Raw genomic sequence first — 15,223 nt, forward strand, 5'->3', positions numbered from 1 at the left:
CCAGCAACATCTGGAGGGCCAGTTAGCTACCCCTTCCTTAGATGCGGTGGGAAAATTTGACATGAAATAGTACACACAGACATTTGCACCTCCAAGAATCCTGGAAACTGTAGTTAGTTAAGAAGACTGTGATTTGTAGCTGTGGATGGGGAAACTACAGTTCCCATGAGGTACTTTGCATGTATCCTGTGGGTCTGCCCTGTTTTACCTTTGAAGCTTATGGTGAAAAATTAAAAAGGTAAAAGGTAAAGGACCCCTGGACAGTTAAGTCCACTCAAAGGTGACTATGGGGTTGCGGTAGTCATCTCATTTTCAAGCCGAGGGAGCCGGCGTTTGTCCAGACAGCTTTGTCTGTCCTGTGGCCAGCATGACTAAACCGCTTCTGGAGCAACAGGACACTGTGACAGAAGCCAGAGCGCACGGAAACGCCATTTACCTTCCTGTCACAGTGGTACCTATTTATCTACTTGCACTAGCGTGCTTCAAACTGGTAGGTTGGCAGAAACTGGGGCAGAGCAATGGGAGCTCATTCCATCATGGGGATTCGAACCACTGACCTTTCAATTGGCAAGCCTAAGGAGCTCAGAGTCTGACCAAACTGCAGGAGGCAGTGGAAGACAGAGTTCCTGGCGTGCTCTAGTCCATAGGGTCACAAAGAGTCGGACACTACTAAACACAAAGAGGCTCAGTGGTTTAGACAGTTGTGGCTCCCCATCAGTGTCAGGAAAGGAACTCCTCTCCTGGTATGAACCTACCTGGACCCTCAGATGTTCTTTTGAAGCCCATCTATAGGCCTCCCCTCCAAAGGAGACTTGGTGGCTGGTGGCAATGGAAAGGGCCTCTTCAGTTGTGGCTCCCCATCTGTAGAGTTCTCTCCCCAGGGAGGTCTGCCTGGCGCCTTCACTGTCATCTTTTGGGCACCAGGTAAGACTTATCTTTCATCCCCTGGCTTTGGGTGGAGCGAGCCATTTTGTTCTGCTGTTAGCGTGCTAACGAAGGAGTGTGTGAATGTGAATTGTATGTGCCTGTAGGACAATGCTAACGTTTCCTACTGGTTTTTAATGGCACAAATGTACAGTGGTACCTTGGGTTAAGACCTTAATTCGTTCCGGAGGTCCATTCTTAACCTGAAACTGTTCTTAACCTGAAGCACCACTTTAGCTAATGGGACCTCCTGCTGCCGCCGCGCTGCCGGAGCACGATTTCTGTTCTCATCCTGAAGCAAGGTTCTTAACCCGAGGTACTATTTCTGGGTTAGCGGAGTCTGTAACCTGAAGCGTCTGTAACCCGAGGTACTGCTGTATGTTTTTAAATGACAGTCACTCAGAGAACAAGCATCCAATGAATCTACTAAGGAATTCTCTTCCCTCAGCACTGGAAAGCGACACTGATTGGGATGTGGTGTCTGAAAAGGGAGTCCCTTGTAGAAAACTACAAATCTGATGAAGCAGGGAGGGTGTCATTTCAGTCAGGAAGGTCTATCTGTGACACTTCCCTTCTTTAAGCTTACTATGATAATTACTATTAGGAAGAACCAATTTTTTTGGGGGGGGGGTGACACCCATCTGGGCTTTTGCAAGAATGGTTGTAAAATGCGTATCATTTCCCAGAGTAATTTTTCATTGTTATTATTGCTTCCGTTTGCATCCCACCTTTCCTCCAGCGAGCTCAATATGGTCCCCAAAAGCAATTATTCTGAAGCCAACCCCTCTGCAAGGTGCTAGACCTCAGGAGGCCATGGAGAAGCAGCAGAAAAACAAGTTTGGGCTCAAAATAATACTGTGGATGAGACCCTCCTCACTACAAAGGGAAGCATAGTACAGTGTGCCTCGCTACACGAATTTAATTCGTTCCACGGGTCTTTTCTTATAACGAAAAATTTGTCTAGCGAATCCCATAGGAATGCATTGAATTTTTTTTGAAATTTTTTTTGCCCATAGGAACGCATTAATTGAATTTCAATGCATTCCTATGGGAAACCGCGATTCGCTAGACAAATTTTTCGTAAAACGAAATTGTCTAGCGAGGCAACCTCCACTAGAAAAAACCTTTCATTAAGTGGAAATTTCGTTAAGCAGGGCATTCGTTAAGCGAGGCACCACTGTACTTGCTCATCTATCAGCTGCAGCCCAGTCACAGAAGGCTGGGGAAGGGGGGGGGGTAGTCTTCGCAAGGCCTTAGATGTCCAGCATCACTAAGAACACAAAGGAATCTCAAAGTGCTTCTGCCCTGTGCCAGGAAAGAGCCAGCAAGCTCCTGTCTGATGGCAAGCCCAGTGTGTTTTCTGTGCCAACTGTGCTGCCTGTCAAGTCCAGCCAGCTGGAAACCGCATCAAAAGCAAGGCGCTACCTGCAATCCAGTGCAGAAGGCGCAGCTATTAGTTTGCTTGAGAGCTGCAGACCGCTGTGATGTATGGCAGACAGGTCCTGCATGGGATACGGCAAGAGCTTCCGCTATCTTGATGTCCCAGAAGCTCAAGGAACAAAGGAGACCTTGCTCTTAACATATGGTGCTGTACCTGAGCCAGGATCTGCAGAAAGCAAAGCCCTCCAGCCGCTGCTGAAAAAATATTCTACTATAAGAGAGCCCTAGCAAAGGGGAAATGCTGGAAAGAGCCTTAAAATGCTCCAGTCCTTATTGGCAGGAACAAACCATGATGCTGTGAAAGAGCTGGAAAGGACTAGGGCGTAAGGTCTTTGCAGGAAGGGGGATTGCTTTGGGGCCTAGCTCTAAAGCAGGCATCCCCAAACTGCGGCCCTACAACTCCCATGATCCCTAGCTAAGAGGACCAGTGGTCAGGGATGATGAGAATTGTAGTTCAAAACATCTGGAGGGCCGAAGTTTGGGGATGCCTGCTCTAAAGTCAGGGATGTGTAAAACTCTGGTCCTCCAGATATTGCAGGGACTCCAACTCCCATCAGCCCCAGCCAGCGTGACCAATGGTCAGGGATGATGGCAGCTGGAGTCTAATATCTGGAAGGCCACGGGCTCTTAAGTAATCAGCATGGGAAACTGGCTATTGGTTCCAGGTCCATGTTCACAAGAGCAGCTTGGTAACAATATGGAACAGTGGGAAAGCGAAGTCCGGTCTCAGTTCTCACCCACATCAGATGAGGCAATGGAACATGAGTCCTAGACTGTGCCATTTCATACCACTAACAGGGGAGTTGCATGTTCCTTACACACTTTTTTATTTTTAAGAAAACCATATTAAGGAGAAGGTAAAACTACAGCCCTTCTCCGATACCATATTTGCAATGTGCATATTGTGTCTGTGTGCTTGTTATGCGCAAAGGCCATCCAGCTCTGCAACCCTGTCTTTTCAGGCAGAATGCAATCTCGGACAGTTCTACGACCTCAGCTACTGCTTGTGCAAAAGGGGAAACCCACAAAAATGCCTGTTGCAAATTGCACAAGTAGCTCAGAACACTCTTTGTCCATTCACATTCAAGGAAAATTAAAGGTGTGCAAATCAGTCAGTCACAGATATGGCTGGCCACACCAGCAATTTCCTCAGCTATTAATGTCACGGAAATCGCTTCTAGATGCACCTCTGAGCTATCGGTTCATGGTACATCTCCCCATGCAAGAACACTGCCGATGAGATTCTGGATTGCATGTAGAGGAAAAATGGTACAGGAAGCAGCTGTGGCTTCACACACTAATCAAGTGTCCAAACCCTCCTGCAATAATAAATCACAGCTTAGTTCTAACTCACCCTTGTAATTAGATAGGAAATCTGTCTTTAGGTCTCTAAGGCAGAGATCAGCAACCTATGGGCCTCGGAACACCAAATCCCACTGTTCAATCCCACCTTGTCATGCAACTTACCTGTAGGTTTTCCGAAAGAAAAGGGTCAATGGGGTAAGCTTTTCAGAAAGAAAAGGCCTTGGCGGGTGGATATAACCTACAGGACCGTATGTTGCTGACCTCTTCTCTCTTCTCCCAGGTGCACAGCCTGGGAGTCATTTTGGACTCAAAGCTGCCCGTAGAAGCGCAGGTCAATTCTGTGTCCAGGGCAGCTGTCTACCAGCTCCATCTGGGACCCTACCTGCCCATGGACTGTCTTGCCAGTGGTGCATGCTCTGGTTATCTCCCGCTTGGACTACTGCAACGCGCTCTATGTGGGGCTACCTTTCAAGGTGACCCGGAAACTGCAGCTAATCCAGAATGTGGCAGCTAGACTGGTGTCCGGGAGACCATATAACACCGGTCCTGAAAGACCGACATTGGCTCCCAGTACACTTCCAAGCACAATTCAAAGTGTTGGCCTCAGCCCAGTATACCTGAAGGAGTGTCTCCACCCCCATCGTTCAGCCCGGACAGAGGTCCAGCTCCGAGGGCCTTTTGGTGGTTCTCTCACTGCAAGAAGTGAGGTTACAGGGAACCAGGCAGAGGGCCTTCTTGGTAGTGGCACGTGCCCTGTGGAACACTCTCCCATCAGATGTCAAGGAAATAAACAACTATCTGGCTTTTAGAAGACATCTGAAGGCAGCCCTGTTTGGGGAAGTTTTTTTATGTTTGATATTTTATCGTGTTTTTAATATTCCGGTTGGAAGCCACCCAGAGTGGCTGGGGAAACCCAGCCAGATAGGTGGGGTATAAATAATGAATTATCACCATCATCATCTTGGGTCAACCTCTTCTCTATGGTCAAAACAAACTAAAGGGCCAGTATAGGCAGCTTATCTTTTTGGAAGATTTCCTCTTTTCTTCCTTCAGAAGAAGAATCCTAAAGCAGCCCCTCTCGATCAAATGAAGAACACAGAAGTCCTCTCATCACCAGTAGAATCGTGTATTCTTAGGTTGTCCAATTTGGCAATAAATAAAGTTGCTACATTAGGTTCAGAATCATGGCCTCCCCACTCCTCAGTGACAGTCCCGAGTGCACATTCTAGAGCAGCATCCCTGCCCCTGGTGCCTTTCAGATGTTTTGAACCACAACTCCCATTGTCCCTGACCACTAGCCGTGCTAGAGTTAAAAAGATCAACTGGAGGCACCAGGTTGGGGAAAGCTGTTCTAGAGTTTGCACCTTCATGTACAGCCTGCGTCGAAGTCCTTGGGCCAATACTGGTCATCCATGTAGCAAACACTCTCCGAGCTGCTATCTGGAGGGCTGTTTGGAAGGCTTGGCAGGAAGCTACTGGCCAGTGTCTTTTCCCATTGTACCTCCACCAATCTGTAAAGCTCCATAGACGTCTGAGCATCTTCTACTGATGAATGTCCATTTCGGCTAACCTAACAGATAGGAAAGGGGAGGAAAAAAACCCAAACTGTGTGTAAGGTTCTAGTCCTCAAGATGTGCCATCTAGTAGCATTGACCAAAGCCAACTACTTCTACCAACATTTTATAAAGTATATCTTTGCAATGAACAATCCTAAGTTTTCCCATTTAAGAAGTACATCATAGCCAGTCCAATAGCACTGAATTCTACTAGTAGGGGCTCTCATCCCTGCTCATGTTGCTGACCCCGCCAACCTCAACGCCTCCATTTACCACTTCATCCAACATCCCCCATATCCTCCCAGCTCCTTCAACCCCTCCACCACATCCTCACAGCCCCTGCGTTCCTCCACCCCTGCTTTACTTAAACCTATGATGTTGTTCAAACACTCAAAACTCGACTTCTCCTTTGCTCGCCTCCTTTGCCCTGTCTTCATGCAAATCCAGGACTGCGATGCAGCACTACAAATCCTTCCAATGGGGGGCTGCGTGATGACAGCCTTGCATTTTTATGTATATAGGAAGATAACCCATGATAGCTGAAATGAACCTTTAGGCTCAATGGCAGCACAACTCTATCTCTGAATCCTATCCGGGTTGCCTAACAAGTTATTTATTTAGTTCTTTTCCGCCCTTCATCAGAGGACCAACACGGAGGTTTACTGCAGGCATCCCCAAACTGCGGCCCTCCAGATGTTTTGGCCTACAACTCCCATGATCCCTAGCTAACAGGACCAGTGGTTGGGGAAGATGGGAATTGTAGTCCAAAACATCTGGAGGGCCGAAGTTTGGGGATGCTTGGTTTACTGTATAAATATCAAAATACATAACATAGTGACAAACAAAACAATACCACCCCCCACCCCCCGGAGTCTAAAAAGCCATGGATTGTTTGATTATCCAAAGGCCTGGGAGAAGAGGAATTTGTCTGGCACTTAAAAGATATGTAATGAAGGGTCCAGGTGAACCTCTCTGGGAAGAGCATTCCACAGTTGGAGAATAGGGGATAAGATTGAACCCCGAGGAACCTCACATCGAAGGCAGGCTCCACAGGACCAAAGAGCACTCCTCAAGCATGACCCCCCTGGAGATGACCATCCAGGTTGGACCGGAGCCACTGCAAAACACTGCTGCCCACCCCAATTCAGACAGCCGCTCCAGGAGGAAACCATGGCTGACGGCACGGAATGCTGCCGAGAGGTTAAAGAGAATTAACAGAGACATGTTTTCCCTGTCTCTCTCCTGACAGGAGTCATCATACAGGGCCACCAAAGCAGTTTCTGTGCCAAAACCGGACCTAAAGCCCGACTGAAATGCATCTCGAAAATACAAGCTTCCTCCAAGAGTACTTGGATCTGGATCTGAGGGAGGAAGGCATCTCCTTAAATTACCTGAATATTCTTGTGTAGCAGCTCACTAGCCAGGCTCTTGAGAGAGACGCTGGCTTTCATAGGGAGCCCCATCTTCTTCCTCAGCAGGGGGCTCCGACTTGTGTCCCGTGTCCAGGCATAAGGGTGAAAATATTTCAAGGCTCGGAAGTCGTTGTGGATGGCATGCCCCACCACTATCTTGTCCCTCACGATCTGTAGGATCTGCAAGAATTAAAAGGCCGTTTAGCCACCCGCCGTCACTAACAGAGGGCCTTAGGAAGATGGCGAGGATAGGCCGTGCCCTGCGTTTTTAAAGGAATGAACATAGGTGGGTCAGAAAAATATGTAAAACTGTTTTGAACCATGTTATGTATCGTGACTGGATTTGAGGGGATAGTTGCTTGGAATCCTGGGGATTTGTGAGCTACAGCAGTTAGTGGGTCTGGCACAGAGGCTGAATGGGATTCTGTAGCCTGGGACTAGGTCTAGGAGAAGAGATCCGATTTGAAGATTTCCATGTGAAAAGAAGAATAAATAAAAAGAAGTTTGTATCAAAAGTACAACAAACCTATCTATTGATTTTTCTCCTGTGAAGAAGAGAGCTGTTAAATTCTTCATCCTGGCCCATTTCCTATAGGGGTCTGGATACCCACTACCCGTGAGATTATGGCAATACAAATTGACAGAAAAAATAAAGAGATCCAGTATGGTGTAATGGTCAGAGTGATGGACTAGGACCTGGGAGACCAGGGTTCAAATCCCCACTCAGCCATGATGGTCAGAGTGTGTGACCTTAGGTCAGTCACCCCCTCTCAACCTAACCTGCCTCACAGGGTTGCTGTGAGGATGAAATGACAGGGAGAACTATGTTGTGGGGCTCATGGGAATTATGATGAGGAATTATGACACTATGTACACTGCCTTAAGCTCCTTGGAGGAAAGGTGGGCTATAAATGTAAAAATAACAATAATATGAAAATCTGTACAGCTATAGACAAGAGGAAGGTTCCTGTTCTGTGGAATAGCATTCCTGTTGAGATACTAAAAGGCACCCCTTATCTGCACTTTCCGAAAGGAACCAAACTTTCCAAAGGGCTTTTCATTTTTCCGTTTTTATTTATCTTACGTGTAAAGCACATTGAAACGTTGTTTTAGAAGGCGATTAATAAATAAAGGATGATAATAATAATACTGTTGTACCTTAGAAGTCAAACGAAATCCATTCTGGAAGTCTATTACACTTCCAAAACGTTCGAAAACCAAAGCCCCACTGGACGTTCAGCTTCCAAAAATAGCTCACAAACCAGAACACTCACTTCTGGGTTTGCGACGTTCAGGAGCCAAAATGTTCGAGAACTGAGCTGTTAAGACTTCCAAGGTATGACTGTATTCCTGATGGCTCTGTACAAAAAGTGCAAAACGCTTTGGACTCAAAATCTGTGCAAATTACAGTGGTACCTCGGGTTACACACGCTTCAGGTTACAAACTCCACTAACCCAGAAATAGTACCTCGGGTTAAGAAATTTGCTTCAGGATGAGAACAGAAATCGCGCAGCGGCAGCGGGAGGCCCCATTAGCTAAAGTGGTGCTTCAGGTTAAGAACAGTTTCAGGTTAAGAACGGACCTCTGGAACGAATTAAGTTCTTAACCAGACGTACCACTGTACAAAGCACAAGGTACACCACAACCCATTAGCAATGCTGTTGGGTTTTATCAACGAGACACAACTATAAGAAAAGTAAACCCTGAACTCCTGATAGCAGAATGCCCAGCCATAGCACACCGCGGGGTGTGTGTGTGTGTGTGTGTGTGTGTGTGTGTGTGTGTGTGTTAAAACATCAACAGAACGGAAGTGGATAAGTTCAGCCCGCAAATACAAACCCACAAATGGAGACAAGAGAACAGAGCATTTTGCGACAGACAGGTAGCCAGCAATTATTCACCTGGAACAGACCCCCGTGAAATGGGGTAAAGCCAATCAAATGCAACATTAAAAGGCTTGTATTCAGAGGCTTGAAATGAACCGGTAATGATGTACTAATTAACCTGGGCACCGTTAGCCTTCAAAGAACGAGCGACAAGGGTGCAGGGAACATTACGAGCTTTTAAATTTTCTCGATTGTAATTTTGAAGGACGCAATAAAGCAGGGAGATTAAAATGTATCACTCTCTTTAATAGCAAACTCAGGTGCTGAGTGCCAAGAGAAGTGGAGCCAAATTAGGGTGACCGACAAAAAAATCCAGGTGTCAGTGTTGCGGGAAACCCGAAAGTTTGAAGTAGTTGCAAAAGGTGTGATTGGGCAAGAGCCCACAAGATTATTGCAGATCACACACTGGAGTCCCGGCCCAAACACCCCATGTCAATTTGGAGGGTCTCTTGAACGTCAGGTGCAGGTGTGTGCATGTTGGGAATAAGGGATGAAGTGGGAGATGGGCTCCACCTGCACGATACATTGAAAGCAGTATCATACCAATGTTTAAAGAGTCCGGGAACTACAGTTTAAGGGTGCACACAGAAGGTCCCTCGAACTCCAGGTAGGGCTGGAAATGCCCCTTGCCTGAACCCCTGGGCAGCCCCTGCCAACCAGTGCAGACAATACTAAGCTAGATGGACTGACAGTCCGACTCATTTTTCAGCAGCTTCCTATGTTCTAAAAGCTGCTTGTGCTTTTCCGAATCCTTCCACGCTACCGCAAGCTGGCGGAAAGGATCGTTCTTCTTAAATGTACGGTGCAGTATCTAAGGAATACAGGTGTATATTAGTAGTGATAAGCTTATTTATTTTGTTGCATTTATATCCCCTCGTTTCCTCCAACCTCAAGCTGGCATACATGGTTCCCTCCTCGGCCCAATAAACCCGAAGGAGCATCTCCACCCCCATCGTTCAGCCCAGACACTGAGGTCCAGCTCTGAGGGCCTTCTGGGGGTTCCCTCCCTATGAGAAGTGAAGCTACAGGGAACCAGGCAGAGGGCCTGTGGTAACATGTACAGGACCTTCTTAGTCGTGGCACCTGCCCTGTGGAATGATCTCCCACCATATGTGAAGGAAATAAACAACTATACAACCCTTAGAAGACATCTGAAGGCAGCCCTGTTTAAGTTTTTAATGTTTGATTGCTATTATTATTATTATTATTCTGTTCGGGGCCGCCCAGAGTCTGGGGAAACCCCGCCAGATGGGCGGGGTATAAATAGCTAATCATCTCATTTAATCCCTAGAATAACCCTGCTAGGTAAATTAGGCTGAAGGGCAGTGGCTGGCCCAAGATCACCCAGTGAACTTCACAGCCAAGCAATGATTTGACCCCTGGCTTCCTAGGTCTTAGTCCAACACTCTAACCACTATTACCACACTAGCTCTCAGTTTCTCATTTTTCAAATCTTTGAAGTTCAGTTCTCTGCATTTTCCAGATCAGTTTGCAATTTTTGTCAAAGAAGCAGCAGCATCCTTCATGGAATTTCATGGATTTGACCCTCCCGTCTCCTAGTCCGACCCTCTCTCAACTAAACCACACTGGTTCTGCAGCAAGCAAGCATCTAATTCTCCAGCTGTACAGAAAACAATCCTCCATCCCTCTTCCCCCTTCTTTGCTTACCTCGCTCTGTGCAACCTTAAAAGGAGTGGCCTTTTCCATGTGTCGCCGGGTGACCCCGCTCCACCGAGTCCTGTAATCGACAATCGGGAGCTCCGGCCGGACGTATTTGTCGTAGATGACGTCCCCGTCGTAGTTCACGACTGTGCACCGCGCCAACTCACTCGTCCTCCCAGCAGGGCCCGTGCCCACCATTTCGCAGTCAAGCGCCACACATTTCCTGGGCGTCGGACAGAATGAGGAACCGGTGCCCTTTCCGCCAGGGGAGGCTATTTGATTCTTGAGACTTTGGGAAGCACCTGGCGCAACCGGACAGAGCCGACAAGGTTCCCTAGGAGCCCCTGCTCCATCCTTCTCGAACAACTGGCCACAAGGGCTGACTTCACAGCACAAGGAGCTCAGTGCACCACCCACTTCTGAGCTGCCTGATGTCGTCGGCAGGGTCTTTCCCTGCAGCCCTCTCTGCTCCACTGCCCTCCGCGCCATAAACCGCTGGTATCGGCGGCTCTTCTTTTTCTTCTGGCCGGAGGTTTCGGCATCCCGGGAAGCTTTGTCGTGGCCCGGACCCCACTCGGTGCAGAGGCACCGGAGGTCCTGCTCATCATCCATCCCCAAGTCACCCACCTGGACCACTTGCGCTGGACTTATCCCACCTGACGAGCATTTGGTGGTAGACGGCATCCTGACGAAAGAAGATGAGGGACTCTTAGGGAACTGGTGGGCAGGCAGAAAGGCTGATCCAAACACGAGAAGGCAGAGAGAGGGGTATGGTGGGGAGAGCAAATAAGGCACTATCTCCTTGTGGGATGGCAATATCCCGCCTCTCCACTCAGGAACAGGGGAAGCAGGGTGGATAAAAATCAATGGTTTTTTAAAAATTTAAATTTTAAAATAAAGTGCTTTTGGAGGAAAAATCTTTCTAAATATAGTTTTCTATTTAAGTTACATTATAGTCCAAAGCAGGGGTCAGCAATCTTTCTCAGCCGTGGGCCATTCCACCGTCCCTCAGACCATGCGGTGGGCCAGACTACATTTTGGGGGGGCGGGGGGGGGATGAATGAATTCCTATGCCCCACAAATAACTCAGAGATGCATTTTAAATAAAAGGACACATTCTACTCATGTAAAAACACGCTGATTCCTGGACTGTCCACGGGCTGGATTAGAAGGCGATTGGGCCGCACCTGGCCCCCGGGCCTTTGGTTGCCTACCCCTGGTCCAAAGGCTATTCATCACGAAATAAGGATTTGTTTTAAGTTTTTCATGTGTGCTAAAACTCAGTCTGTTTTTTTAAAAAAATAATAATAATTTAACCACATCCGTTAACAAACATGGATACATATGCTGTAATGTTATTGTTTTAGTTAAATAAATTTAACTAAATTTAAGTGGAAGACAGGAGTGCCTGGCGTGCTATGGTCCATGGGGTCACAAAGAGTCGGACACGACTAAACGACTAAACAACAACAACAACAACTAAATTTAAATTGTTATTAAGGAAATTATTATTTTTCTCCTTTCAATAAAGTACAGCAGAAAAGTTGTCCAAATATAAGCAGTCAACTTATTAAACCTCACGATAGTTTTGTAATTATCTGACAATGTATTTCTAATAGTATAACCAAATCAGTAATTTTTGATATATGTGTAAAAACTACTCTGAAAATTTATTGTTCCAAAAATGAAACCTTCATCTGGTTGTAAATGTTAAGAATATTACCAGCAAGAATGAGTCTTTCTGTAAATAAATAAAAAAAGATTTAAATCAAGTCTTACTGACTAGTGATTTAAATCATGTCTTACTGATTTCTCATCCTGAGGGAAAGTTTCCAGGTTGTTCAGCAAAAGACATTTGGAAAGAATGCCTTCACCCAGGGACTCGTGCCCAGACAAGTCCCATCACTCCCTGGACATGACCAAGGCTGATAAGATTGTCCTAGGTGAGGGAGGGTGCACCTGTGGCTCTCCAGATCTTGGGTGTACTACACTTCCCATCAGACCCAATCATCTAGCCAATGGTTGAGGATGATGCGAGTTGTACCACTACAACAGCCAGAAGGACCACAGGGTTCTACTACGGTCTTGATCATGGCAACGACCTCTGGCAATTCCTGCAAGGGGTGGTAGTGGTCTTGCCAGCTCATTTTAATCACTCAGAAATACATTGAACCCTATCCATTCTGAAAGGGACGCGGGTGGCGCTGTGGGTTAAACCACAGAGCCTAGGGCTTGCCGATCAGAAGGTCGGCGGTTCGAATCCCCGCCACGGGGTGAGCTCCTGTTGCTCGGTCCCAGCTCCTGCCAACCTAGCAGTTCGAAAGCACGTCAAAGTGCAAGTAGATAAATAGGTACCGCTCCAGTGGGAAGGTAAACGGCGTTTCCGTGTGCTGCTCTGGTTCGCCAGAAGCGGCTTTGTCATGCTGGCCACATGACCTGGAAGCTGTACGCCAGCTCCTTCGGCCAATAACGCGAGATGAGCGCTGCAACCCCAGAGTCGGTCACGACCTTTATCCATTTACCTTTATCCATTCTGAAAGGTCAGTTTATTTTCCCCGTCTCAGTTGTCCCATACCCCAAATGTCATTTGAGATTTTTTTAAAAATATAATTCTTCTATTGATTGATTGATTGATTGATTGCTTACAAAGTGCCTACAATTGCTGGGTGGTGGAAGCTGTGCTCTCAGGTTTATCATCTTAAAAAGCAAAGCCAATAAAAGGCCCAAAAAAAGAGGAAAAAGAAAATGATTTAAATAAAGATTGGTGTTGGGTCTTTAGCTTAAAACGGCGCCAACCCTGATAAATGTTAACAGTAAGTAAACTTTATTGTATTGTTATATTTATTTAAAAATACTTCTGGTCCTATGATCCCGTGAAAGGTATCTGGTCCACCTTTCAGCAACAATGTGTTCATAATGTGGGTTGCAAAAAAACAAACTCGCTAATGTAAAATAAACCCATTTATAAACATTATAAAACATAAATTAAAGCTACATATGAGTAACAAATATTAACAAACAGAACCTAACTTCCAGTGCCTCAGGAGGGTAGGTGTGTGCAATCTTCGCGTGCCTCCAAAGAGGCCAAAGAACTATCCATAGAAGAGCATTACATAACTCTGAGGCCACCACAAAAGGGGCCCTGCTTTTGGAATATAATTGACAATGTTACCTCCCTAGGCTGGGGTGAGAAACAGGTAGATGGGAATATACTGCTACAGTATATCCCTAAGTAATCTGAAGTATACCAGGAAGCATTTCTGCCCACCCCTTTAAAATTGCTCAAAAAAAGAATGCTAGGGGGCAGGGGAACCAGGAGCAGATTTTTGCATCAATGGACCTGTAAACTTGATTATGTGATGCTGAATTCCTGCTGCCAGTCAGTGCAGGCAATACTAGATGAACCAGCTTCCTATTATCAGTAAGGCAGCTTCCTCTTATCAGTATCTGCTTAGCTACTGTGAGGAGGGGGGGTATTGTTTTGTTTTTAATTTTGTGGTCTCGTTTTGTATTTTTACCTTGTGAGCAACCCTGTAATCTTCGTGTGAATGGATTGTATACAAATAGAATAAACAAACAAATAAGGACAGGATAAGGGACTAGCCTGCTGCTCCCCCCCCCAACTTACTTCCTTCCCATATGGTGGGGTGGGAGAAGTTTTATTTATTTACTTTTAATCATTTTAGGCTGCTTTTATGGGCAAATGCCCGTCCAAGGCAACTCACAATTAAAATCAGCCCAAAGGGAGAAAGAATAAATGTAACATTTTGAAAACTTAAAAGAGCAACAAACCCAGCTATACTCCCTGTTATCAAGGCCCGGAAAAAAAAAGTTTTATCAGACCACCACTCAGCTAAAGAACAGCTTATGAAATCTACAAGTCCCACCCCGATTCAGCCCAGTTTCACTCAAATTATACCCCCTTCTAAAAATAGATAAGGGGGAATCCAAAATAGGTATGCGGACCATCTTCTATAAAAAACCCCCTCACGCGGACTAGGAACTTCCCAAGGCCTCCTAAAGTCCCACTTTTCTCTTGCCTTCAGTAACTTCCTCGACCCCCAACTTTTAAGGGTGAGATCCGCCCCACCCTTTTGCCCATTTCCCCCTTACCTAAGCAAGCCAGCTCCCCACGTGTCACTCCCGGAAGCAAAGGCCCATCTGACGACTCTCACATGCCCGGGCAAGTCCTGCGCTTCGGAACACGCCCCCTACCTCTGATTGGCTGCCTTAGCCAAGACGGTTGAGAGGATATCTGTATAAAGGGGCGTGGCTTGGGGTCGCTGCTTGCTGGCGCCTCGCTGTCCGCGAGCAAAGAAGTCTTTTAAGTCGGACCGTGCTTGCGTCCAGGTTAAAAGGCTGGATCTTAACTCCCGCGTAATTGTATACAGGGCAGTCTGATTGTAATCTTTATTTCTTTTTTTGTCGGAAGGATCTCTTAGTCTATTGGGAGTTTACGGTTGCAGTCCTGGGAGTAGGACCCATAGGACTTCTCTGAGCAAAGGTGGAGAAGATCTCCACCTTTAATTGTTAATTGTTCATGGGATCCTAGCCGTGCATCCCGAGCTTGCCCTGGTTTACTTGGAAGTAAACCCCACTAAGTGCAATGGGGAGTTATTCTCCTTGCAACTTTCTCCCGGCATTACTCTCTTTCCTAAGAACCGGCTTAGGATAAACTCCCCCCCGTCGGTTGGATTCAGACGTTCCATATTTCCATCTGGGTGCAAAGTTTTCAGGGAACGCGGGGCTTCTTTTCGATATAACAAACTCCTTACGCTAGTGGCACTTTCTGCTTACGGTAGGAACTAGGCGTGCAGAACCACCCAAGTATAGATTGTCCCACGTGACAACTGCACACGTGTATGTTTCACGGCATATGGGTGTACGGGGAAACTTCGATGGTTAAAGGCTTCCCAGAGTGTGTGCTCACTCAAATAAAGTTACAGGTAGGTAGCCGTGTTGGTCTGAGTCGAAACAAAATAAAAAAAATTCCTTCAGTAGCACCTTAAAGACCAACTAAGTTTTTATTTTGGTATG

At 46.5% G+C, this 15,223-nt stretch overlaps 1 protein-coding gene across 1 annotated transcript; it reads right to left on the reverse strand.

Moving 5' to 3' along the window:
* Nucleotides 1–4,779: 4,779 nt before the first annotated feature.
* Nucleotides 4,780–14,384, reverse strand: AEN (apoptosis enhancing nuclease). Its single transcript, XM_035132108.2, has 4 exons — nucleotides 14,300–14,384; nucleotides 10,193–10,871; nucleotides 6,617–6,817; nucleotides 4,780–5,239 (listed from the first exon to the last, which is right to left on the reverse strand). Exons 2-4 carry the CDS (start codon nucleotides 10,868–10,870, stop codon nucleotides 5,036–5,038), a joined length of 1,083 nt encoding a protein of 360 aa, XP_034987999.1. The 5' UTR covers nucleotide 10,871; nucleotides 14,300–14,384; the 3' UTR covers nucleotides 4,780–5,035.
* Nucleotides 14,385–15,223: the final 839 nt, after the last annotated feature.

Source organism: Zootoca vivipara, chromosome 14 (genome assembly GCF_963506605.1).
Source record: "Zootoca vivipara chromosome 14, rZooViv1.1, whole genome shotgun sequence".
NCBI lineage: Eukaryota > Metazoa > Chordata > Lepidosauria > Squamata > Lacertidae > Zootoca > Zootoca vivipara.

What these genes read in the sequence shown, in the direction of transcription:
- AEN (XM_035132108.2), bottom strand. Translation starts at nt 10,870, where the DNA reads ATGCCGTCTACCACCAAATGCTCGTCAGGTGGGATAAGTCCAGCGCAA. An exon ending in TTAAGGTTGCACAGAGCGAG is followed by an intron (nt 6,818 to 10,192) that starts GTAAGCAAAGAA and finishes TAATTCTTGCAG; the next exon opens with ATCCTACAGATCGTGAGGGA. An exon ending in TGCTACACAAGAATATTCAG is followed by an intron (nt 5,240 to 6,616) that starts GTAATTTAAGGA and finishes CCTATCTGTTAG; the next exon opens with GTTAGCCGAAATGGACATTC.